This window comes from Pezoporus occidentalis, unplaced genomic scaffold (assembly GCF_034315485.1).
Source record: "Pezoporus occidentalis ecotype Australia unplaced genomic scaffold, CSIRO_AGI_Poc_V1 ctg19, whole genome shotgun sequence".
In the NCBI taxonomy this organism is placed as follows: domain Eukaryota; kingdom Metazoa; phylum Chordata; class Aves; order Psittaciformes; family Psittacidae; genus Pezoporus; species Pezoporus occidentalis.
The window spans coordinates 3409432-3436205 of record NW_026913748.1 but is presented as its reverse complement, the minus strand read 5'-3'; the positions used below and the strand labels follow the sequence as shown (position 1 = coordinate 3436205).

The following is a 26774-nucleotide window of genomic DNA, read 5'->3' as shown; positions in this document are numbered from 1 at the left end:
AACTCCAGACAATGGGTTTGGAGGCTGTGACGTCAAATGCTAAAGCAAGAGGCAAGGTCAGGATGTCACAGAAAATAGAAGGATTATTTTAAGATCAAACTGGCTAAAAGCTAATTGTAGGACAGACCCAGAGGTGCCTTCACAGCTCAATATACACTGGTCTGCCTATTATAGGTTTTTTTTTTATCATCAATGCTCACTGCTAATTAGGGTTTAATGAATTCAAGGACTTCAGGAATACATTCTGAAATGAGCACAAGGCATGCTCACAGCACACATTTATCTGGGCCAGCAGATCCTTCTCAGTTTATTAAGGAAGGATGTCTTTCACGCTCTTGAGAGGATGGTTTATTCTGCAACTCAGTATTTAAAAACAGAAAGTGATTCATCTAATTCAGTCCTTTATTCACTATTAGGGAGACCACAGGCAAATTAAGAGATGAAAACACTGTCCATCATGTAAATGAGACCATCCTAATTCCCTGCTCTCTTCTGTATCTCTCCCCAATTCCTTCTATTATCCACTACAAAGCATGGGGTTCAGAGAGACTTCCGTACATGGCATATATCATTTTCTGGCACAGAATATGCTGCATACACTATTCGCACCATATGTCACCAGCTATGCTACAGAGTAATGCCTTTTTAACCCCACAATTTCTGTGCTGTTTTAGAAGACTAAATCTTGCCCCCATTTCAGGCCTGACTCATTGGGCTCAACATGGAACAGCTCTGCAGAGTGAGGAGGAAAGAGCACTCCTCCTCCCCAGCTCGGGGGCTGGCAGCAGCCTTGAAATGCTGATGCTTCTTGCCACTTTTTGTGGAGGCGTCAGTGAGAAAACAGCTAATGGCTGGTGAGGAAACGAACAGAGAAGAGGCAATTCTCCTCGTTTTCCTCACCTCTGCCTTTTTGTGCCCAATTTAAAAACCTGCTGGGCAGACTGGGCCCAGAAAGCCGATTCCAAAAGACTCACTTTTTGGAAAGCATAATTAGGCAGGTATTTTGAGGTGTCCTATACAGAGAGGAAGATTCATCCTCTACCTATGTACCAACTATCTTCATATAAAATGTCTTTCTCTCCCAAGTCATTTATCTGTTAGAGAGCTACTGTCTTCTCAACAGACAAGGACACTGTGTTGGGAGCTGACAGGCTACAGGTTAATTTTCAAACTGAGAAAGAACCAAGGCAAGAGCAAGAAACAAGTTTGTTTGTTCAGAGATGATACCAGTTTACGTTGCCACTCCTTGGTGCTTTTATTCTCTATTTGAATCTGGAATGGTGGAAGACTGGATTCTGAGGTCAAAAGACCTCCTTTCTCATGCAAAAGCTGCCTTCATTGTTACTGGATAGCTGCAAGAACTATTTGAACTAAGACAGGGGAAGAGAACAGCTCTCTGCTCTGTAGAACAGGGATTTATGTTAAACTCAGATGCTTCTAAATAGCAGCAGGAAGGCCACTAGTGCTTTCAGTGAAACACACTGCCTGTGGCTAAGTTCTACCAGGAGAAAATGCAATCCCAAGGCAACGTGTATAAGGGGCTTTGCACCCACTAGGATTATTTTCACTGTGTCTGACACATTTCTCAGTGATATTCAATTAGAGGGTCACCTCGGTAGGAGGTGTGAACTTGCTTTCACGCTTTTCTCTGCCAATGGAAGCACCTCATAGGAAAGCTGTAAAGTGACTGAAGACCCCTGCTCTCCCTTCCACACCCTGCCAGTAAATTCACTCTGCCTGTGATGTCTTGTTTTTATGTGCACATTGACATATTCATCTTCAGAAGAGCCCCTTTCACTGCCAAAGCAAGGAACAAGTCAAGGCTTCTCCTTTGCTTCCAGTGACACTTTGATTAAGGAGAGAAAATTTGTCAGTACACGACATGGCAACCTGGGACATGACTTTCTTAAGTCAGTGTCTAAAATCCAACATCAGTTTAAACAAACAAAACCACAGACAGACAGCTGCTAGAGGACACCAAACACTACTTATTTTGATTAAGATTTTTCAGAGAATGCATCTACTTTGTGAGAAACAAAACCTGATTTTCATAAGGGGAGAGAAAAATTATTCTGTCTTCCAACTTTACACATAGATTCCTATTCTGCCTGTCCTATTTTGTAGGAAAGAGAGCAAATCCCAAAGTAAGGTTTTCACTGAAAGACCAGAATACTTCAAAGCAGAAAAAAAAAAAAAAACACCACAATTTTTCCTTATCTGAATTACAGAAAAAAAAAATAAAAATAAAAAAATCGGCAATTTCCCATCAAAGATGTTTCAGCATAAAAACCCATGATCCTGCTGCTTTGAAAACCAGAAGTTGCTCCAGGGCTGCCATGCTTTGTCAACTGCTATAAGAGTGGTCTGAAATGAAGTGCAAGAGATCCCATTGCAACTTAAATCCAGATCCTTCACTCCCTGAAAATAACTTGGTAAAATGACTTTACCAGCCTCAAATAAAGGAACAGCCAAACAAATCAGTGAAATCAGTGAAGTCTGGCAGTTTTGGTGCTGATAAGCCTTTAGTGGGTCAGACGATTTGATCTTTAGATAACTGAGAGTTATAACAATAGCTTGAACAGAAGCATGAGAAATGGATGAACATCCCAATTGTATTTATAAAGCCATTGCCTTTAAGGTGCCTATCAGAGTGGTGATCTAAACAATTTGCTAGAGATTACTCCACTGGAACAACTTTAGCAGCTACTTGCATGCACTGTCCATGTGTGACACTCACCCATATGCCAATTGGATCCTGTATCTATCATTTCTCAAGGAAAAGCGATCATCAATATATTTATAAATACAGATTCAACAGAACTGAAAATGCAGAAATACTTCTCATATGTCATACACAGTACCAGATGTTTCAATACTGCCTTTAAACCCAAATTCCCATAGCTCCCAGCTAGACAACACTGGCGCCAGAGACCACATTCAACCCCCTAGATCACTGGCAGTTTCTGCCTTTAGGCCCAGCGCCAAAACATGAGTGGATCAAGCCTTCTTGGGGACTGGGACAAGTCAGTTAAACTCTTGGTGCTAGCTTCTTCTCACACCCTTTGCTTTCTAAGACAGGGGTGCCCCACGTGTTTAGATGCTACTCTGAATCAATGAGAGACTGGCTCACTTGTGGCTACAAGACGTAACAGATAAGCATGTAACAATGTGCTTCCTTAGTTTTGAGAAAACTGCCTAGAAAGGAACTTGGATGAGTTTCTTTTAAGGGACTGAGTCACATAAATTAGGAGAGGAAACATATGCTAGTGTTCTAATACTAAGGATGCCAAAAATGCTGCAGTCACCCACTCAAGAGTAATGAGAATTAAAAACTCCCCTGCATCTTGATCTCCAGCCTCCTGCTTTGCCTTTTAAGATGCATGAATATCAAGGGAGGTGTTTCTGGATACAAATTTTTTGACCACACTTGCACCTTTTACAATACATCTTTTCAGAGCCAGAATTTCAGGCTAAGGCAGGCTCTGAGGGAAGATTGTTCTAATTTTTTTCATATTACTGATAACAATGTAGGAACTTTTTGACAGAAATTCTACTGTTTCCATGGTTAGGAGCCAGATTTTGAAACGTAAGCAGGGTTTCCCTGAAGTCTTAGGTATGTACCTGTGAAAACGTGTTCTATATATAGAATAACATGCTCTAAAAACTGATTGCATATACTGAAAGGAAATTCTGCCCTTCAATCATTTTATGTTTTGGAAATTACGCCTCAGTTCATCTTAACTCCAGCCAGACTATAAGAACATGAAACTGACTTACAGCACATACACATGCATGACTTTTCAGATACCCAGCTATAACCCAATTTTCTAACAAGGTAAAAAAACCCAACTTTGCCTTCATCTACGCTTGAATGCATGAACTCTTCTTTTCCTGTTGCCTTTCTTCCACTATTGCAATTTTTTGCAACAAAATAACAGCTCTAATGTTTGTAGATCTACTTTTAGATAATACCTTCAATGACCTCTTAATTTTTTGCTGCACTGAACACTAAACTGTTGCAGCTAAAGTCAATTGGGGCTGCGCTTTGAGCATATCAAATAACATACATGTGTGTATGACTACATGCCAGGTACACTGAGAAATAAACATATAAATTTGGGCATGCAAGAATAAATCAATACTGCATAATTTTGACCCTCACTGCTTTGAACTTTGATTCCTGACTGTACATAGGAGATGCAAGTACCAGTTATAGGATGCTGTGAAGACAAGTTCTGAAATATTTGAACAGTTTCTGGATGCCCCATCAAGCCTCTGTGCAAATACTAATAAGGAAACCGGGCGTTTTGAATTCACCATAGGAAGTGGATAACATATGTTAAACAAGGGCCTGGAACCATTCTCTGAATTATACAGTTGCACAATTATACACTGAATAAGAGAAGTGGCTCTGGGGTTAACCTGAAAAAAAAAAAAACATAAAGTGATATGTTACATAATGTAGGCTTGGTGAAATTTCACCAAATTTCTCAGTACTTCAATTTGAAGCCTTAACAGATTTTAGAGACAATTTCTATCTAAAGAGCCAAAATAACATCGCCATCAGTTATAAGAATTTCTGTGCAGAGGGTCAGGAAGATCTGCTTCTCTGCAGGAGATTACAAATCAGTATCAATGCTATTGCAGAGGCAACAGGACAATGCAAACCATCCCACATGCCCTAAGGATGAAGAATTTGGAGATAGTGTCACTTCGCTACATATTTGTAGAGTATTTCATGTGAGAGAATTAAGATCATGAAATAATAGAGAAGATACTAAAGGTCCTGTCCAAAAGGATGGACAATACCAAGAAAGCTGTTCTCACAACCACATCCACAACAACTCGGAGATTAAAACAGCTGGCCAAATTCAGATGAACTGGCAAGAACAACTCTAGGCTTCAGCACCTCCTGGGACAGATATTGGGAGATAAAACCCTACTCCACACCTACAGAACAATTCCTGGTTCTTTTATGTAAATCCCTGGAGGAAGATACAAGCAGCACAGAAATGGCTTGGCTCCCTTCAAACAAGCAGCAGATGTCTTTATGCATGAGCAGTGTGTGGGAGACACTCTCCCAGCAAATTTCAGAGCTGCAGGGTCTGGCTCCATGAAATCAGAGATTGGATCCAGAGATTAGAAACAACACATGCCACTCAATTAGCAATACATTGGCTGCAAGACAAGCTCTAGGGCCATTTTCCATGATCATGGATCTTATCTTCAAAACCCAGCCTCCTCCCACACTTCAGTGCCACCATCATGTTCAATGGTAATATTCAACCATCATTACAAATGCCTCTAACTAGAAGGTGCTAACAGTGGGCTTTATCTAGTACCTACTAATTGGAATTTGCCATCATTAGAGAACACAACAAGCGTAAGTCATGACTGACGCTTCACTCTTGGCTGACATCCAATTAAAAGCTCAGCCATTCAAAATTTTCTGCCGTGTGTCCTTTGAGAAAGCCACCACCGAGTTACCCATTTCTTCAGAAATGAAGAAAGGAGTTCATTCTCCTCCTCCAACTGAAAGAAGTTCTGGCATGTGAGTTGGTTAGAAGGGTGAGCAATAATTGAAGTAACATTTAGTAGTCCAGAAAGAATTAATGATGAGTCTTGAGCTTCAGCACTGTAATTTCTGGAAGTGCTATGTTCCAGGTCAAGCTCTCCGGTAAAAGTACTAAATAAAGACTATTTGGAGAGTAGGGCTGCTGTTTTCTGTTTGTTGTGTACCACTAATAATGTTCCCTTGGGCAGTGGAAGAAATCTAAAAGGTTTCTCAAGTGCAACACAGGCTAGGGAAACAATTTAAGACATGACATCAAAACCTCCATCACAGTAATTGGCCTTCCTCATCCTTCTTTGACATTAACCACATCAGATACCACTATTGTTCACATTTCAACTGATCTCCTAAATACCACATTTTCACTTTTCACTGTAATATTATGCTCAAGTTTTGGTTTACACCCTTCATACCTTACCTGTTAGTATTCTCCAGCACTTCAACCTTCTTACGCAGCTCACTATTTTCATTGGAACAGGTCTCAACTCTGGAGACAGCACCAGCAAAGAAAGAGGAACATAAAATCAGTCATTTATTAAAGAGATTGTAAAGCAAACCAAACTTGCTTTCACAGAGAACTCTATGATCTTGCCTATATTTAATGAAAAGTGACACCACCAAACTTAATCATAACCTTTAATCATACTTCATAGTGTAAAAGACATTATTAGCTGTGGAGCACCTGCTTACATTGCTCAACTACATCCAAGTAGGTACAGCTCATTCAGGATGGATCGTAACTACTTTTTGCCCTTTGAAATAGCAACAGCAAACACCCTGCTCTGGCTTTCTCTGTTCATTGGGCCATGGATAGCTACTTTAAAGTCACAGAACATGCTATATTGATGTTGTTAGCTAATATGTTGTGCAAAGGTGTTCCTTGCATTTCATTGCTAAGACAAGGCACCAAGCAATTTGGCAAATACCATGCTTCTGAAATCAGATCCTCAAACTTCAAGTGTATGGAGGCTAAACAAGCCAGGAGACTAATTCCCAACAGAGTGATCATTTCCACACTGCCCCTGGAAACCCCCTAAACTAAAAATTATCATATAGTAAACCAAATAAGAGATCCAAGTTAAACTATGGGACACCTAAAAAGACAAACATGACCACTTGAAATAGCTTCAAAAAGGAAAAACGTGAAGGGAAAAAAGATTTGACATCTGTATGCATAGGGTGGAATTTCACAAGAGTAACTCTGAGGAAGCAAGATTCAGCTATAAAGAGATAAGGAGAAAAAAAGGAAATTACATCAAAGGTATCACCAAAGATGGTAAAAGGGGTTTAACTGATCCATCTGTGGAGACAAATACTAGAGTGCTTGCCTCTTGGAAAAATATTAATTTGGGATATAAATCACTAAATGGGGGTTTGGCTTTTTCTCGCTAAGGGAAGTTGATGGGTCACATGCTGTTTTCCTGAATCCTACTTATTTTCCCAGGCAGACTTGACTCATCCATTTCCTATTCTTGTCTTCACCTGCACTAGAAGACAGAATATATTCACTCAGAATCCACTTTTCTCCGGACACTGCCCACCCACCAGGCCAACAGGGTTGCATGAGGTGGCAGCTGATAGCAAATGGGTCTTGCCTTATTTAATGTTTAAAGTCTTTGTCAGCATGCTAGCAATGTGTTGCAGGTAGACACAGTAATGAATGCAGCACCCCAGCACACGTTCAAGCGGAAAACAGAAGGGCCTTTTCTCAGTCATAACCACGAGATGGCAGCTGGCACTCTGAGCAAGAAACAGTCCCAGCATCAACAGCTGGATCCCTTCCCAGTCCAGCAACTAGTGCTATTGGCCTGCTTAAAACAGGAAGGAGGCTGGCTTACTTTTTTTCCAGACTGTCCATGTATTCTTTCTTTTTTCTTCTACTTTCTTGGGCAGAAATCTAAGGAAAAAGGAAGAAAAATACCAAATATTTGTGTAGAAAAAAAAAAAAAGCATCAGAGATGAATTAATAAACTGGTGAAAAGACCTGATGTCATTAGATTAAAGCCTCTGTGCTGTTCTCATTTCTATTTCTGGCAACCAAAGCACTGACTTGGTCTGTTCCCACATCCTGAAGCTTCTCTCAGTAGCAGGAAAAAGATCAGTCCCTTCTCTCACAGAACCAAACTTAAAAAAGTAAATCAGATTCATCTGGAGAGAATATCCTAGGACAAACACTAAAAGATGATACCAGGACAATGTCCTGCATCTGAGAAAGTAAAGCCCATGCATGTACTAGAAAGCAGCTTTGTAGAAAAATACTTGGGAGTCCTGAAGAACAAGTCAAATGTAAGTCAGCAATGTGCCTCTGTAGCAAAGGCAGCTAACCATATCCAGGTCTACATTAAGTAGCAAGTTGAGAGAAGTGGCTCTTCCCCTCTGTTCAGTTTCTGCAAGACCACAGTTGAGTACAGTGTAGAGTTTTGTGGCTCTGAAATAAATACTTTGGATGTACAGAAACAAGCTCAGAGGAGGACCACTGCTATAATAAGCATGTTGGAGCACATGCCATATCAGGAAAGGCAGAGAAAGCTGGGTTTGTTCAGATTTAAGAATAGAAGGCTAAGAAAGGAATCCTATTGCTGTCTTCAACTGTCTTGCGCAGTAAAAATGATTCAGGCTCTTCTCAGAGGTGTACATTAAATGCAAGCTGCAACCAGGGAAATCCAATTAGTTATTATTTGGTTTTACCACAAGACTGGCCTAATATGGGAACAGGTTGCCCAGAGATGCTGGCAAGGGACTCATCAACCTTTGAGACAGTAAAATGAGACTAGACGAGTCCCTGAGCAACTTGCTCTAAGCTAAGCCTGTTTCCAAAGCAAAGAGCTGGACCAAAGGACCTGCAGAGATGTCCTCCAATATAAATGGCTCTGATTATATGAAAGTGGTAAATAAAATACACAAGCTAACTTCCAAAAATTTTCAAAACTGTATTACAAGACCAAATTCTAATTCAGTGTGGGCAAATTTACACCTTTATCTGCAAAACCAGTAACAGAATGCATTAACTTTAAAATATGTGATAATTTCAACAAGTGAGCTGGCCAGGTTTGAAATAAAATGCTTTCCTCCCTATCAATAGGCACTTCCCCAAGCTGGAAGAAAGAACAGTTGTACAGGGCATTTCACAGCCTTAGTATCAACCGTTTATTTAAAGGTCATGAAATTCAATGATAAAAGACTAGGGCACTGAAATACACAGTCAGATTTTAAAACATGAAACAGTGGAAAAGAACACCTTCATCACCATGGAAAAAATACAGAGGTCTTTGCCTACCATAAGGGTAGGATTGTCCTATTTTTAAAATGGAGCCAAGCAACAGCAACTTGATACCTTGCTTGCTAAATACTCTATTGTTCATGTGCTCAGGTAAATAACTAGACAGAGGCACAGAGTCAGTGACAGACAATGTGATGCATGTGTTTAGGAACAAAGAAAAACACTGTATTAAAAGGCATCTTACAGCATTCAGCAGTACCACAGATCACTGCTGCAGAACTGCTGCAGTTTCTTTTTAAATGAAGAGTAAGTTAGAATGACCCAGCAAAGCTAACTAACATTTACCTTGTTCTTTATTTTCCTGCGGATTTTCTTCAGCACCTTCTCCTCTGCCTTTGTCAGGGGCAGTTTGGTAGGGATTGGGTACCCCTCTGCTATCAGTGTCCTCTTCTCCTCCTCGGTCAGGATGAGTGGACCGGTCCCCTGTAATTTCTGCAAGTGGTATAGAAATGAAATGATGTACCAGTAAGTGCACACAGCCCTAGAGAAAAGGGTGTAAGGGAAGAGAGGCAGCAGCTCTTCCCAATTCAGAAAACTCTGCCTACTAAACCAGCAGCCTCTTGCAATTGTGAATGTGTGGAACTGGAAGACCTTTTAGGTAGCTTCCATTCAGAGACTGAACCTTTGGGACAGGATTGTTCTCAGCCCAGCTCTGCACACATTAAGGCCAAAAGCAAAACTTCTCTTGGCTCAAACATGGAAAGAGACAAATGAAATAATCCTTCCCGGAAAATCACCACTTGCATTCAACAGGACAAGAGGACAGATTCAGATCTACCAGGGACAGGTTAACCTAGAAGGGCTGGGCCCTCATGCGAAACACAATCCATGGTGGGACAAACCTCAAAGCACTCCTGAACCCTGTCTCAACTTAGAAAGAAGCACACTCTGTTCTCTGTGGGAACAAAACAGACCAGTGAGCAAGAATTACTGGCTGTGCAGTTTTGACCAGAGATCTACTCCTCTAGAGAACAACAGAAAGCTAGCAAATCCATGGCAAAACCAGTACTTAAAAAAAGAGAGAAAGAGATAATGGAAAAAGCCAGCCCAACTTACATGTGGTGCAGTCAGGAGAGGGGAATTGGAGAGCGCTGAAGCTGTGCGCGATGTCACTTTAGCCGTGGCTTGCAGCTGGATTGGGCTTGAAGGAGGGAGTGATCTAGCTGGGCTCTGCCCTCCTTCAGAGTCACTACCATGGCTGCTCGGAGGGGTTGGAGGCAAATGCAGGGGATCCACTGCTAAATGGCAAGAGAGACATATAACACAAGGTTTTGAGGTGCTAATTTCAATTTCCACTAGAGCCACAGCCACCATCCAGTTTCCAAGTCTAGGACTGTCTGCTAAAAAGTGGCAAAAGCACTAGCAAGAGTGGCATCTTGGAAGATTTTCAGAGCATGTAGGTCTCCCAAGAAGGAATGAAATGCAGCAGCTATCTTTAGGCTCAACAGACAAAACAGGGCTCTGCACATATGCTCCAGACATTTCTACCTACACTACAGCTTCTTCTCCAAATGCTTTGGAGGTTTAAGCATATCCCTGCAGTAGAGGTCCCTTGTCCCTGGGAAGCTGCATCAACAGAGGGGCCCTGAGCCAGCATACTTTCTCTCCAAAACCAGTAGTCTATCCTAACTTCGCTGTGGATTAAATTAATTGTCAGCATTTTTCAAGAGCAGGGATCTCATCCAAGGTGTTCTATGAACAGGGAGGAGAGAAATCTGCCTCCAAAGGACCTGGTTTGGCACAATTGGAAGGAAGGGATAACCTTGTGACAGCAAGCGTACTAACGGAGCAGGAGCAGCACAGGCAACCAGCACAGGAACCTCTCACACTGTGCTATCCAGGGACATCAAGCTAGCTTCTACTGCACTTGCAGCCAAAAGAACCTATGCTAGAATTGGCAAGCAAAGTGCTGGTTATCTCCAAATGGGTCTGGACCAAGAGAAATGGGGCAGTGTCTCACCCACTCACATGGATAATTTCACAGGTGTTCAAACCAGCCATAACTAAGCAATTTTCTTCTCCAAGATAGATTTACAGCAATGAGACTTGGGAGTAGGAAGATACAGGGATGAATTTGCCACCTTCCACTTCTGTTATACTTTGAAAATTGGAGTTGAAAAGATCAAATGGGCGGTGGGGGAAGAATTAAAAAAAAAAAATAAAAAAAGAAAAGCTATTACACATGAGCTCTTTCTGTCTAGCATCTGAACTCTAGTACTTGTCACAAGATACACACTTGAAAAACAGCAAGGCCCTTAATCCCACAAATTGAGCAATTGAATCTACTCCCTGGGTTGAGATATAGCCTTCCTTTTTTCCACCTGCTACATCACTTGTTTCTCTCCCTAGAGCAGTCATACTTACCTACACAAATGAGTTCATTAACAGAGTATCAAGTATGAGAAGCAGTCATCAGCTCAAATTTCAGCCCAAATATTTGGCTCCTTCAGAATTTTCTTGCGTTAACAAATTATGTGCCACAAAACTGTGTTCAACTTTCAGGGCAGGGATCATTGTCTCTCATTCCTCATTCACAGATTAGTGCAAACGGATCCTAGTAATTCTTAAAAACTCTACTAAAACTAATATGCCACAAAAAGATGCACCTAACTTTAAATTTCCCATGAACTCACATCCTTGATTTTGTATCAGAGGTTAAAGCAGTAGCATTTCCACTTACACTCTTCATGTTTTCTAAGCCCTATTTAAGTCCCCTCAAATTGATCTGCAGCCTAAATAAGTAAGGATAAAGCCTAATTAAGCCTAAATAATTTAAGTATTCAAGCTCCCTCCACAAGAAAAACACATAAATGGGTCAGAAAAGAGTCTGGCTCTTCAACAGCCTGAGTTGAATCCCTAGAAGGCAACAGCTTCAGCCTAAAGATTAACATGGCAAATGAGGAAGCCAAATATTTAATCAGGCCAAAGTACATTTATTATGCATTCTGGTCATCTCCCACTACATTTCAGGTTGATAACTAACAGACCTTCCTTAGAAGAGAGATTCAAGAACTGATCCACTTCATGGGGCTCCAATTTAATCTCTGGAAGAACTTTCTGGCTCAGTGGTTTCATCTAGAAAAAAGAAATTAACAGCATGAAAACCCTAAGCACACATCTTAAAAATCTTAACAGAGGGAGTTGAGGATGACTTCCCCATAAAATGGAGAGGTTCCTTCTGCTCCTGCTCTGCTACAGGCAAAGCTTTAGCTGCTTCACACAGTTTGCTAAACCAGGCTACAGAGAATACTGCCCTGACTACTCCCACTATGGCTTTTCTTACTACTATATTTAGCTAAATAAAAGATTACGCCTCAGAGATGACATTTCAGACTGAAAGCTAGCATGCAACCCACTCAAATTACTTCTCTTAGCAACAGAGCTGCCGCTAGGATTTGCCGGACCGCACAGTCTGTTCGAGCAGAGACAGAAACACTCCTGGTAGTGTTGTCGTCTGGGAGCAAGAATAAGGTGCCAGTTACTGAAGCACCAGATTATCAGACCTAAATTCATTTCAAAATGTAGAGGAGCAGGAAAAGAGACAGTCATGGATGACTGAAGTTTGGAGGAAACATATGCTTGCCCTGCTGATGGGGCTGGGGTACTAGGCTGACAAGCTGCTGCCCAGAGTCCGCCTGTGTGCTACAGATCCAGGTTTGAGGAAGTCAGTCTGGCACATCAGCAAGCTCAATGCAGCTAAACTCTCTATAACTGTGTAATTAATCCACGCAATGGTAATGAGCCACCAGCTAGTCCTAGTGTACTCTGCAAATCACGGCATCGCAGACTACACCAGGACTATGTACAGCACATCTAGACTAGAAGAGAATTATGGGAAACTTATGTTGAATTTCTTCAGTTTCTCATAAAATAATTTGTCACACATATTTCTGATCCACAACCAAATGGAAACATTTATTTCAGCATATACTAACTCGACCCAGCCTGGAGTGACATCACACCCTGGGGAGTGAGAACGCTCATGCTTCTTCCTCCGCAAACAGGGGACCCTGGTGAGCTATGAGCTACAGCAGTTCATTCTCCTTAACTTAACCACAACCAAACTAAGCCCCTGAGAATGCCCACTGGCTGCTCCAGCTGTGGTCAGAAAGGCATCACAAATGCTCCTCATGAGGCAGGTTGGTGTGGAAGCAGCAGCTTGCACTGTCAAACTTCACAGACCTGACAGAAGTGACTTAGCAGGCAAGCAAGGGAAACTCTCCAACTGTTTCAAACAAGGAGTCTTCTTCTGATTAGGTGAAGCACTGCAGCACTTAAGCAAGTTATTATGGAAGACACTTAGGTTGTCACAGGCTTGACAGGGAAAATGGGTTAGTTCAGGTGGGACTGGTTCATTAGAAACTGTTTAAATACTTCTAAAGCCACATGAGCTCCAAGCTTTGGGGCTGGCACAGAAGAGAAAATTGTGCATTCAACCATTAAGAACGGAAGATACAGATAAGGGTTTTGAAGCACGAGTTCTTACAGCAAACATTAAAAACCATTAAAGCAGACTGCAGTGTGCATCCTGAATTGACAAGCATTGGCACCAAGAAGGCTACACTGGTATGCAGTCTTAGGAGAATCTGTAGCTAATTGAGCAGAGAGGAGAACAGAAAAACTGCGGGTACCAGGGCATCAGTCTGTAGCTCAGGTTGTTCCCCCTCCAGTGACGTGGTTGTGACAGTGAGACTGACTGAAGGAGCAAGGCCTGATGTCTCGCACAACACTTGCTCAGTCTTTATTGCTGCTGGAGTAAGCTCTGTAGCCAGACACCATTCCTCATTTTCCAGGTCACCTGCCAGGGAAGGAAATTGGACACCACATGTTTAGGTCAGAGACAGAAAGACTACAAATGAAAATAATGACAGTCCTCCTCCAGAGAAGGGAAACAAACACAGAAGGCCACCAACAAAACTCTGCCCTTAGTATTCAGCTCTCAGTCAATGCAGACAACCATGCCATTTCAGGGCTGTAACCTAATCCTAGCCCCAGGATATGCAGAGGAGCAGCGAGGAGAGACACAGGACACTAATCACTGTACATTGCCGAAAGCTGCTTACACATAGGAGAACAAGACTAAACAAGCCATTTGGTAAAGCAGCCAGGGAGCTATGTCCTACACATGCTAATGCCTGCTGATTCAGTTTTATTCCTCCTTGTAGAGACAGCATTTAGCCAGTTCTGTTCCTTCTACTGCTTGCAATCATCAAATAGCTGGAGTGGTGATACTATACTTTTAAAACCAAGGGATTTTTCATACTTTTAACTTCAAAATTTTCTCCCAAGGATTCATTAAGAAAGTATAAAAGAGGACAAAGGCTTTGATGATCTCACAGGAGCACCAATGCTGTGGTGATCATGCTAATTTCCTCCCCTGAGCCTCTGGAAGTCACAGCATGGGATGCGTATTTTGACTGGCAGCAATGAAACGTGCATCATGCATTGGCAGAACTGTCCCTTAGCTCCACTTACTGCAAGCTTACTACTCAGGAGGAAGTCAGACAACTCTCTCCTGAACAAAGCTGAAAGGTTTGCCCTGCCCTGTCAAGAACTGGAATATAGCTGGCATGGTAAGTTGGTAGTTTCCACTCATGAAGCAGCTGCTGTCTGGCTTGCTGAGAAGGAACTTACTATCCCAGGTCTAAAATATGATAGAAGAGGAACTTGGAAGATCTCAACTTTTAAAACACTCCTACAAGGCTATTAACAACCCCACTTAAAAAAGATTAAAAAAAACAAATGCATTTTTGGCAACTGTAATTCTGACTTAAAATTATTCCCATCCCTACTGCCAGACTTCAGTCATATAAATTATTTTCTCTTGCAGAAGAGTACCCTATACCAGCTGTACTGCATCCCAAGAGCACCCAGCACAGTCCTCTGCTACAGTTAGTCAGTAGTTGTGGGAGCTCATTAAATTGAGCAGCTGGAATCTGCGGCCAAATATACACAAGAGATAAGAGTGCTGATCTTTTTTCTTTCAAAGCTTTATTCTGCTTTCAAACAGAGTATTTACTGCATATATGGCATTAAAGCAGAGAGCAAACATGTACACCTTAGAGCTTTGAATTAACCTCATGCTGCATCCACACTGTGGGAGACAGCCACAGTGCTGTGGCTGTGCCACCAGCAGTCTGCAAGGCTGACACAAGACCCTTCCTTACACATCTAAGCCTATGAAGCTGGTGAGATGTCGGCAGAGTTCAGCTGCAAACAGGTAACAAAAATAAAAGCAGGCTTACACCCTCCAAGCTGTTAACACCACACACATATACGGCACACAGGCACTGGGCAGAAGCTGGGTGACTGGAAGAAGGGAGAAGCATGTACATCTCCAGTGCTAGTAATTACTCTGTGGTGGGACCGAACCTCCACCACTGGCAAGGAAGGAGGTAATTTGAGTAAAGACACACCAAGGAATTAAAATGAAAAAATATGTATCCTGTAATCAGAAGCTCAAGAACAGTGAGCCCAGCTCTGCCAAAAGAAGTAACTCTACAGCAAGGGCCAAACACCGTATTTAAGTTTCTGAAGAGCTTACTCCCAAAGCTTTCTGGGAAATGCAGATATATAAAAATAGAAGTATTTATGAAAAAAAGAGGTAGCATTGTCTAAATATTAACTCAGGAGAGAGGACATTGCTCTCCTTCAACCCTCCCTGAGCCTCTCTACTCACAAACAGGAGACCGCAGGTCACTCCCTGCTGACTGCAATGAAATATTCAGTGGATCTGTGGACTACCTGTACCTCGCTGTGTGAGGATCGTTCAGGTAAATGCTTTAAAGTGGTATCTTTGCCTGGAAATCCAGAATGCCTTGGCAAGTGCAACTTTAAAACACTTGTTTGGATAACTTCTGCCAAGATCTCCCCCACATCATGTTGTGCAGAGCCTCCGCTTGCTTTCTCTTGTACCTCTGGGGCAAGCTACACATGGCAATGCGATCATCTGTAATCTACTGTAGATGCCTTTTGGGAAGGAAGGTTACAGATAAATGAGAGCTATCAGCAAAGCAAGTAATTAGCCCTGATTTGTATCATCATGCAAGTAGAAGAGAAACCTAGCCATGGATGCCCAGCGAAACAGGGCATGTCCTCTAAGGCTGCACTTTGTGATGTTTCTCACCTCTAACTCAGACTCATCACGAGGAGTCAGCTGCTGTAAAACTGTAAGATATGCAGGCCTTCAGCTGACCATTTTAGTCCTCTGAAATCTGACTTTGCTGATTAACTTGACATCCCTGCCATCACCACTTAGATCTGCACAAACTGCTTGGAGTTATTCTAGGCTTGAAATCCAGTCTAACCAGTTTGTAAGGTTATGGACGGCTTTCAGCGACAGCAACACACTGCATTTAACACCAAAATAATTTTGAAGAACTGCATCTAACACTTCTTTGACACTGCCTGTTATGATGCATTGTGACAGATTTCATTCCAAATGAATAACCCTGCAAAAGGTAGGGATGAAGCAATATACTGCTGGAATCCCACCTTGACACTCTCCCCCTTCCTACTTTTTCTCTTCTCTGCTCTAAGACAGCTACCAGGACATTTCCCACTCTCCTTCCTTTTCTTCATGAGCACAGCACATTGACATTATTTGTAAATCATTCTTAGTTTACTCTTCTAGGACCTTAGTCTACTCTGCCAAAACCAGACAAATTTAGGCAAATGGGAAAAATTGAGCGGGCTATAGAATACTGGTCATACTGAGAGGCACAGCATACCCTTTCCAAGACAAGAGTCAGATGGAGGCGTATGGGGAACCATCAGAGAGGTTTCATGGAATAAAGAGGCCAAGCAAGAAGGTGCTCATGAAATACTGAAATGAAAGGACAGAGGCTGGCTCAAGGGACCCACTGAAGGAAAAAAGAAAGACATGGTATGGAAAGAGTAGATTACTGGTGTTGACGAATTACAGGTGTTTATGCTTGACATGATCCTGAACTGTTAAGACTGTCCAAAACAAAAAACAGAGAAAATTATCTTGGTGACAGTGTTCTAGACAGATATGAATAGAGCAACACTGCATTGCTAAGATGAGGCAAAAAATGCCTGCAAACCATTCAGATACTACATTTCTTCAGGGGGAAGAAAGCCTAACCATGAGATTTATTTAGCTATTCAAACGGCCAGGAAAATCCACATCCTAAAGGTGGCCACTTTGGCTGGTAAAAATCTCTTCTCAGGCTTCAAAACACTGATCCCAAAGTTCATTGTTGAACAAGCGATGCAGGCTGCTAGTCCCCATTCCTAGCTGAAACTTCCCATGAACTTCAGAGCTCTATCATGCACTGACTGTTTAGAGGAGAATTCTCCTCTTTTATCCTTCCACGAGTCCATGAATGGTAGGCATTCTGGCACACAAAATATGACATTTAAGGAGTCTACACAGTACTTACCAAAATCTCAGCTACCATTTCTCTGTGCAATAATTTAACTAGAACTGATAAATTTCACATACAAACTATGTTAACTGAACATTAACGTTGCAAAGCACCCAGGTATTAAGAAATTCTTATGAAGGTTTAATTCAGTATACTTTTGCACATTATATATATCTAAAAATAGGAATGTTTTAACAACATGATCAAACAGTTTCTCTACAGAATCTGTGCTTTACCCAACAAGATGAACGCATGGTGCTCCCCTAACTGGGGAGTTATTCCATGCTTTGTTATTCTCACAGTCTCACGCACAGCCTCATCCCTCCTTTACCCAATACAATTCAAATTCTCTTCCCACAGGGATGTTTAATTCCCTTCTAGGGAGATGCTTCACAAACCTGAATTAATTTCCACAGAGGTCCTGAAAATTCAAGTAAACCATGGAGAAATTTAGGCCAAAAAGTATCTAGTAATTTAAAATGGCTAACTGGAGATAACTGGAATTGGATTTTTCAAACGGTTTAGTACTGTTGTTATACTTTATCAAAATACAGCATGCATCAAATTTTCAGGCGTGGCTGGAAGTTAAACATCAGAGTTTCAAACCAAGCATCCAGACAACCCATTCATCACAGCAACCCAGGGTGACACATGCATTTAAGATCTTGTCTTCTGTGTCTGTGCCTAAGATTACATTCCTTCAGAAAGCTTGTGTGCCGCTTCCATTACCAAGATCATCCCACTTTTCCTGTAGACTCACATTTAGTATGCATCTGCCACTTTAAAAACAACAACAACAACAAAATGTAGGAGCTTTACAAAGTGACAAAATAAGTGCAATCAGTGAACTGAGGCAATGTTAACACTGATAGGAAAAGCTTTAAACATGTCCTTTCACATCTCCACTCCTTGCAAGTCCAGCTTGGTCCCAGATACAACATGCAGTATGCTCTAAAATGCTGTGTATGAGATAATGCAAGAGGGGAAGCTCAAAATAGGACATAATTACCTCAGAACTGTAAGTGCAAGCACTGCACGTTGTGGTTATCTACAGCAAGGTGCCCAAGTACCAAACTCCTGTCCTCTGTTTTTATTTACTAATCCTGCTGTAGGTTCCACCATCTGCTGTTAAGATAGGCAATGCTAGTAGGATCTACTCAATATACCACAAGTTGACTTTCCCTTTTCTCTTCTCTTTCTCCAGATCACTAAACCCAAAAGGGAAAAGGCTATGCAACATTCTGCACAATGAAAACTTAAGATCTTTAAAGTCCATTATGAAGGCTGAGTTATACACCTGGATTTGGGTGCACAACACACCCAAGTCAACTTCTTTCTATGCTGCACACCATATACATTATAATGATAGTTTTCAGCAGACATGGATTTCAGTGCTCCTCTATGCATCACAGCTGAAGCGATAATCAGTATGTGTGATTTAGGTGTACATGAAAAATACACAACCAAGAAGGGTTGTGTTTATACATGGCAGAATGCTACTTCTGTGTTTGTCAAAAACAATTTTTTTATGTATCTGTAATATGTAAAAAATTAAACATAATCTCTTAACAACACCATGTGCAGCTTTCTAAGATACTCATACTTCTCTGAAGAACCTCAACATTTTGTTTCTTTCCTTGTTCCATATAGTATTATAAGAAGGCAGGGGAGGAAAAGTGGAAAACAAGGTCAAAAATGCTTACTTCAACCATACATTTTTTTTTAGTATCACAGCTCCCAGCAAGTTTTGCTTTCCTTTTAAAAAATATTTCTATCCAACATTGTTCTATCCAAGTGCGCCTTCAGTCTTGTCTGACATACCACCTCCTTTCCAGAGAAAAAATAGATCTTCTCCAATATTGACTAAATTTCACCCTCTGTGATAGATGTACAGCAAAATAGAGCTTATGAAGTAAATAAAAAGATCTGCCTTGCTCCCCGCATTCATTTCAGCACTAGTCATTAAAAAGTTTATCAGAGACACTTTCTGCATGGATAACCACATTGCACTGGTGAGTTGCTGTGTAATTTTAAACGAATTATGGTAGAACTGCACTCTGTATCTCAACTTCACCCCTCCCAAGTACAGAGAATGCAAGTACTCAGAGGAACAACACCATTTCACCATTTTCACATTTTTTTCCCCTCTACAGTAAAAAGGAAGACAGCACCACCAGGTAAACAGACCCACCTGAGGGGTATACCACTGAACCTAAACTTGAAGGGGAAAGAAAAAAAACCCATACCACCATGACAGATCATAATCACACAGAAAAGAGATGCATGACTGCATGTCATTTGAAACAAGCCTGCAAAGAAGACCTGTAGAAGCACCAAGGGATATGCTTATCTGCATAAGCAGAATGAAGAGGCAGATCTCACCTTCTCAAGTTCACCGTCCAACCAACAGATAAAACAGCTAGAGAAAGACAAACCCAGAAACTTAAGAAGACCACAACAGACTACTGGTCGAAGTGCTTTGCACAGGTAACAGAAGAGACTTCTCTGGACAGCGTAATGCAAGAAGATCCCTCATGAGTTAAACTGTTCTCCAGCAAAGCGTATTTAAATAATCTCTCTCTTAGCTGTGTCAAGGATTTGAGTAAAAGGGCTTCAACTAATTCCTTCTGGTCCATGACAGACCTTGTACTGCCATTATGAACCACAGAGCCTAGATGCACAGCCCGCATTGCTTCTGCACAACAGTATGCAGTCTCAGACTCAGCTCATCACAGATAAATAAGACCCTTTGACTCAGATGGCATTTACATTTGAACCAAGGGTCCACATTTGCAAAGCTGTACTTTGAATAAGCACTGCATCCTTGCCTGCATCCTACTTCTGAGGTTGCTGCCCCTATAGAGCTAGCAGCAGGATCCAAGGGTGCTCACTAGCTCTATGCCACACAAATACAGCTGCAAACTGGGAACACAGCTGCAAGGGGAAAACACCTCTGGAAATGGGACACAGCTTGCCTGTGGGGAAAGTGGCTGCTCCATCTCTGTCAGCAGAAATATCCCATCAGGAACCTGAAAGGGGCCTCTGCTGATGCACAGATTCTGGGTATGCTGGTGTACATGCCACTCGTAAGGAAGTTCAGAGTCCCCAGCTCTGCAGTCTGAGCCTCTCCAGCCTCCCAAAGGCAAACTGGACATTTTTGGAGGAATAACTGCTTCCTTGTTTCCCCTCTGGGGTCACACCGTACCTAGTGCCCAGCTCTGGGCTCACGTAACACACCCTGGCAGGAACAAGCCCTGTTTATTATGACTGAAATGCTGACCTCCAACGCTGCTAAAGCTACCCGCCAACTCCCATGAGGTAAGAGCCCATATTCATTGACAAACAGTTCCTCTCACAGACTTTCCAGATGGCATTTCCCCATCCCAGCATGCACACACACTCTCACCATGAATAATGAAACTAAACCCAGCGAAACAGCCTCGACAAAGGAGATACTGTTTGAATATCAAACATCAGGGTCCCATTTTTTAAAGTGCCTGCCAGGAAGGAAAAATTAAATAAATGGGCAAAGATGAAAGGCAGTGATATACAGTAATCACTTCACACAGCAGAAGTAACCATTCTCCTAACAAAGGATCACCTGTCTTACCAGCATTCCCCTTCCTGAGCAGCATGCAGTCTACCTAAACCCCCCAGATTATTTGTATCACTATCAAAGTTATTAAGATAGAAACAAGGGCACATTGTTCCTCCCAGAGTTAATGCCCTCTTTCCTGCAAAGACTTTGACACTTTTCAGTCAGATGCCTGAGTTACAGGTTCTGCTTTAACTTCCCTTCCCACTATGACCTTACCCAAGCATAGCTGTCAGCTGTGATACAGTCCCTGATGTTTTTAATTCTTTTACTTAGGGGTTAAAAAAATGTTATTTTTTATATCATCACCCTTTACGTATACGGGAGTGAGGCACAGACTGAGGTGGTAGCTTGGATTTGCAGCCTTAAAGTTTGATACTATTAAATGCCTTAAAAAAACCATAGTCTTTTATGAGATATGTGAATATTACCCAAAGAAGTACTACATTCAAATAAAACAGTTCCCTCTCACCCACCTCCACTTTCCTCCCCACACCCCATGCAGATATTGTGAAGGCATATCCATATTATGGCAGCAATCAGGCTTTGGCATTAAAAGGACTTGATGCTCACAGTGCCTAAGTGAGCATGAACTCCCAGCGCAACACTGTGGAGAAAATGAGATCACTGGTTTCAGAAACAGCAGGACTGGAAGTGGGAGGAGTATTCCCCTAATATACATCATTAGGGAAACTATTCCTGGGAAATCAGCTTCTGTGGTCACTTGACACAGTTTTGGAAAGGAACAGCAAATGTCCCTTTGCTTAGAAAGGAACTACGCTAGCTCAGTCGCCAGAAGACAGCCCCTGTAGAGAAACACCAAGGATGTGCAGTTCATTTAAACTGCATCCAAGCAAAAATCAGAGGAGAGGTGACTTAATTGCAGTCTACAAACACCTAAGAAAGAGGTTTCTAAGAGCAGATGATTCTTTGCTCCAGCAGGAATAAAGGCCGTAAGGAGATCTCATATGTGGAACTGGAAGCTAAAGGAGGTTTGACTGAAAATAAAGTTGTCAATTATTAACAGTAAGCACCAAAATGCTCACCTCTAAATCAAAACTGATGTTTTTCAGATACGCTGCTGCCCAAGTAGAAGTTACAGGCTTGAAAAACACTGAGATTTTGGACCTTTCAAACTCCTTGGTATATAGAAGTTCAAAAGTCTTCTCATCCTTTAAAACCGAAGATGCTGTTACCCTTCCACAAAAAAAATCACCCAAATATAGGCCATCACCATCAAACGGCTTCCTCCCCATCTCCTAAACACAAAAAATAAAAACCCACACAGGACAAAAGTTGCATTGGAATGTGCTCACAAAAATTATCAGTACGGCTTTGACAGCGTCTTTTCAAAACACAAATGAATTTCTTTGTCCACACTTCAAAGTCAAAGCAGAGGAGGTTCCATTTTCATTTCACTGATTCAGTACTTGGATAAAAAAAAAGGCAGAGGCAGAACAACATATCTCTTTCTCCCTAGATATAGTCTATAAAACAAAATAAAATCAGGATATATAATCCACTACACATATTGTCTCATATATACAGAATATATACTCATATACTATGTGTGTGTATTACAAAATGTATGAAGACCACAGGTGTCTCTACACAAAGAGACAGCACAACACTGATTACAGCTTGTGGAATCCATACATAAGCAAGCATTTCCTTGAACAGAGCACTGCCTGAGGTGATGCCTGCATTTACTGTCGAATGCCTATTTGTTCTGGAGAAGTGGGAACCACATACTATGATTTCTGAGGTTTTGTTTGTTTCCTCTGGGTTTCTTGTTTGTTTTTTCTTTTTCAAAACATGTAAGGAGACAGAGTTGAAGTTTAAAAACAAAATTCAAGTTTTAAAAGCGCATTACAGGAAACCATAACCTCAGCAGTAAAAACCCCAATAACAATACAGATCATATGCTGGGGCCAGCCCCAGTTTTGGCACAGCTAAGCATAAAATAGAAACATGCCATTTCTGCAATCATTCTGTCAAACCTTTAGCCAAGGCAAGCTGCTTCAAATCCAGCAGTGACTTCAAAGCATTCCTAAGCAGGAAAGCATGAACAGGAGGGGCAGGTGGGGACCAAGACTAGTCTCAAAACCAGAGCCCTCAGGGGACAAGGAAAGGAAGGCACCCAGCCACCTGGCCACAGTTTGAGGAGAGGAACCATGCAAATGAGTAGTCGGCTGACCACTGTAAGCTGCCCTGCAAGGCTCACAAAGTAAAACACACTCACAAAAACCATAGACACACACTGAGCACCACCCCACCACTTCATCAGAGGATGAAGAGCTCCATGCAGACTCTGCCTCCATGGTCCTGCTGTACAGCTGCCCCACAGTATTACTTGTATTCAGCTATCACCTACGGATCTCGCACTTCCAAAGCTATGGTCAGCCACTACTGTAAAGTTTGTGCCTACAGCTGGCAAGATAAAGCATGGAAAGGTAGGAAAGGACCCCAAACTTGCATCTCAAGTCAGATAGGAGGCTGAAACTCAGATTTTGCCTTGCTCCTGGTTCTCTGACCCACAGCACTCCCTTTCCAAAAGGCTGCAGTGACTGGAAAACTGAGCAAAGACATGCACCAACTGTAATAGAAAATAAATCTTTTCCTCATAACTGTTTACAACTGTCAGAAGTGAATCTGTGTCCCAAAAGGCCCTGAAGCACAGCAGGAGGTCTCCCTTATCCATCAGCCCTATTCTCAGCCTCCCCACCCAGCTTCTTCATTTCCTTCCAAGAGCATTTTCCAGTTCACAAATACCCAGTGTGCTTCTCCACAGCTACTCTGCAATTTTCTCAAAAACCCCAGGGGTCACAACTAGAAAGAGGAAACCTGCTGTGAGAGAGGCAGCAGCACAACCGTTGGGGATCATTAGTACATGGGCTACAGGCTCCTTTTTTATGTTACAACCTGGAGCCCCTCCTCAGGTCAGATGCCTTATTCACCAGACCAGGCAAACAAAAGTCCAAACAGCCTGCTATAAGCAAGAAGGTCAGGCTTATAAATCTCTGTCTAGTATCATTAGTCTTAAAAGTTTATGCAAAATTGAATATAAGAATAGATTCTCGGGGGTGGTGGGAAACCAAATAACTAAATGCCAGATGTCTTGAACACATGTGCTTTAAAATAGTTGCTCTTGCCAATGCTTTCATAAACCAGAGATTTAGCAACTGACACCCTCAGAGACCCCACACTAGCAACAAGCTGCAAGTATTCAGGGAAGTTCTTCTGCACAATGCTTGGGAAAGAACCTCGATACAGTGAAGTTGGAAGAGTGAATAACTGGGGAAAACTGGTGTTGGGTCTTTCATCCTACGGACGCATAAATGTGCTCTCACCTTGAGGTCAGCAGGACTTACTGGAAAAGTTAAACCCAGGATTATGAGTTTGACAGGTTTTACACTTCTAGCACTTCTTTAAAAAAAAACACTTTATTTCTATAATTAAGATCTACAATTACACGAATAGATCAATTTAGCAATTGTAGAAATTGTGGTAATAGCCAGGTAGTGGCCAACAAGAACAGCTCACGGCAGAAGTTAATTGTTCCCCTGCAACAGTGGACAATAAGGTGCTGATGGAGACAGAGTGACTGTTCATTCCACCGCAACGGCTGAAAGGAAACATTAAATAACGTTTTCAGTAAGGTTGCTGGAGACCAAAGACAGAAATAGACACTGAATGGCTTAAACGTGCCTTGAATATCATGTGTCTAGCAAGACAGGCTTTTTTCTCAGCTTCCCCATACTCCTGGGCTCTGGAACCCCACACTTGTGAATACGCAGATGAAAACTGCTGCAGATGTTGGGTGCCACTGAACCAGATGGAGACAACTCCGAAAATTCAATTCCCTTCTCCAACAGGCTGGCATGGACTGAAGGAGGAGGACATAAAGGCAGGTTGGTGGAGCAACAAAACATGGGACTGGCCTGGCAGCAGATGGCAGGACCCTGCCCCTGGATAGGCCACACACACCCTGCTGTCATTCCTGCCTCCTGGACATCTCCAACAGACTTGCTGCCATGGAAACAAACTTCAGTTTTTAAGGCTGTTTTTAAAGGCAGGCAGATAGGTTTGCCGTTAGGACACCAGACCTGTGTGGTAGAAGACACTCCTGTCCCCCATGGTTATTTGGCAGTGCACCACTCACTGGCAGGCCAGACCAGCACACAGCTTGGTAGCCACCAACCCACTCCTGGCACAGAAATGGCACCCGAGGGCTGAGCAGCTGAGCAGCATCACACAATTAACATGCACTGAGTTAGAAGTGGTATGGGGAGCCAGCTGGCATCTCAACATACACTAGCATGTGGCACCTGAAAAGCTGCCTTTGCTGAAAGGAGTTAGCAGCTCCAGGTCACGCTAACAGAGTAACTGCTGGTGTGACACTGACAATAAGGTGTGTAACAGGCACCGCTTCCAAGCGTGGGTTATTTGGCCATATGGGATAAGGGGCCTGGACCTAGAAAATCCTGGTCTTTCCCCTCCTCGCTCTTCCCCTGTCTTTGTGTGCCCATGAATGCCCACTGGCCTAGGAGAGGATGGCATTTCTGCACTCCCTGAGAAATAACCCACCAGCCTCTCATAGCCAAGAGCACTGCTGAGAGTTACAAAGAAAAAACACATTACTGACTTCACTGTAAAGCAAGAAGAAAGCCTGTTTGTCACATGCTTTGTGCACGATACCAGCACCTTGGTCCTCTAGAGCTAAGGGCCAAGCTCTGAAATGGCATCCAGACCCAGTTTAACTGCTCTGTGCCATCATCCTCTCACTGCTGCACTGCTGCTGACTGCAGGCACGCAGGTCCACAGCACGTGTGTCCATAACACATGTGCAAACATGCACGTGTCATGCATGAACATCCTCACTAGCCTGCTTCTAAACCTGGTCCTGCAGAATCATGAAGCCTAGTCACGGAAAAAACATGGAAACACAACAGCTGTAAGAGCTCACCAATCTGCAGTGGGGTGCTTATATGGAGAATGTAATATTTTGTATATTTTTCGTATGTCCCTCAGCCAAACCCATTTTTCAGCCCCTACCACTCCATAAGACCACTCCCAGCTTCCCAGCAGTAAGAGATCATGCTGGAGCATACCAAACTGCCCCTCCACACCCTGTACCTCCTGCTCCCCAAGAAAACACTGGTGCTCCAAATCTCTGTCCCCTTACTCCACCCTCGGGACTGGCATTCACCAGAGCTGTCAGGAGCACTGAGTACCTCCACCACCTAACAGCAGAGATGCTTTCAGTCTCCAGTGTGAAACCATGCAGTACTGCCACCCACAAAGTCCCCCACTCTTGCTTTCACGGACTTAAGGACTGAAAACTGTCAGGGTGATGACTTTGAACACCTATCAGCCAGCCATGTGTGAACTGTAATTCTGCATTTTCCTCAAGTATTTCTCTGAGCTTCACTGTTTTGAAGTCAATAGGTATTGAAAGGTTAAGATTAAATAAAATCCCACAGACCAAGAAAAACTCCTCCTCCTCCTCCTCTCTTATGAAACACTCTGCAGAGTGAACAGAACATGAAATGCTTTCCATTCATTTTCTATTTTTAAACTCACTTGTTAATGTTTCTTGGCTTTTTAAAGCACCATTTGACTACAGCTCTATTAATTACCCAGTGGTCTCAGCAGTATGAATTTCTTCAGGACTTTTCCCCAGAGGAAACTCCCCTCACTTTTAGCCTAGTTTGAATCTTCTCCCCGTTAACTTTCAGAGAAGCTTCGTTTTGGAAGTTTCTTGTGCTTATTTCTCCTGCTGCAATTAATATCTCCTGTATGTATTAAAGATATTAACATAAAACAGTTAGGAAATACAAAATAGGAAGGCTTTATATAGATGATGTTACCACTGAAAAGGCTTCTTACAGGTTTTATTAGTTGTCCTCTCGTGAAATCTCTAACAGAGCACATCTT

General features: G+C 42.3%; 1 protein-coding gene across 2 annotated transcripts in view; it reads right to left on the bottom strand.

Moving 5' to 3' along the window:
• The window catches only part of CREB3L2 (cAMP responsive element binding protein 3 like 2), a 74707-nt gene that overhangs the window by 4065 nt on the left and 43868 nt on the right, over nucleotides 1–26774 (bottom strand). Inside the window, exons 3-8 of one of the 2 annotated variants that reach the window (XM_062616477.1) lie at nucleotides 13484–13650; nucleotides 11840–11927; nucleotides 9909–10090; nucleotides 9138–9284; nucleotides 7411–7469; nucleotides 5991–6059 (exon numbers count right to left, since the gene is read on the bottom strand). In XM_062616477.1, the coding sequence (XP_062472461.1) occupies nucleotides 5991–6059; nucleotides 7411–7469; nucleotides 9138–9284; nucleotides 9909–10090; nucleotides 11840–11927; nucleotides 13484–13650 (712 nt within the window). The remainder of the gene's footprint in view (nucleotides 1–5990; nucleotides 6060–7410; nucleotides 7470–9137; nucleotides 9285–9908; nucleotides 10091–11839; nucleotides 11928–13483; nucleotides 13651–26774) is intronic. The other variant, XM_062616476.1, reaches the window with a different exon arrangement.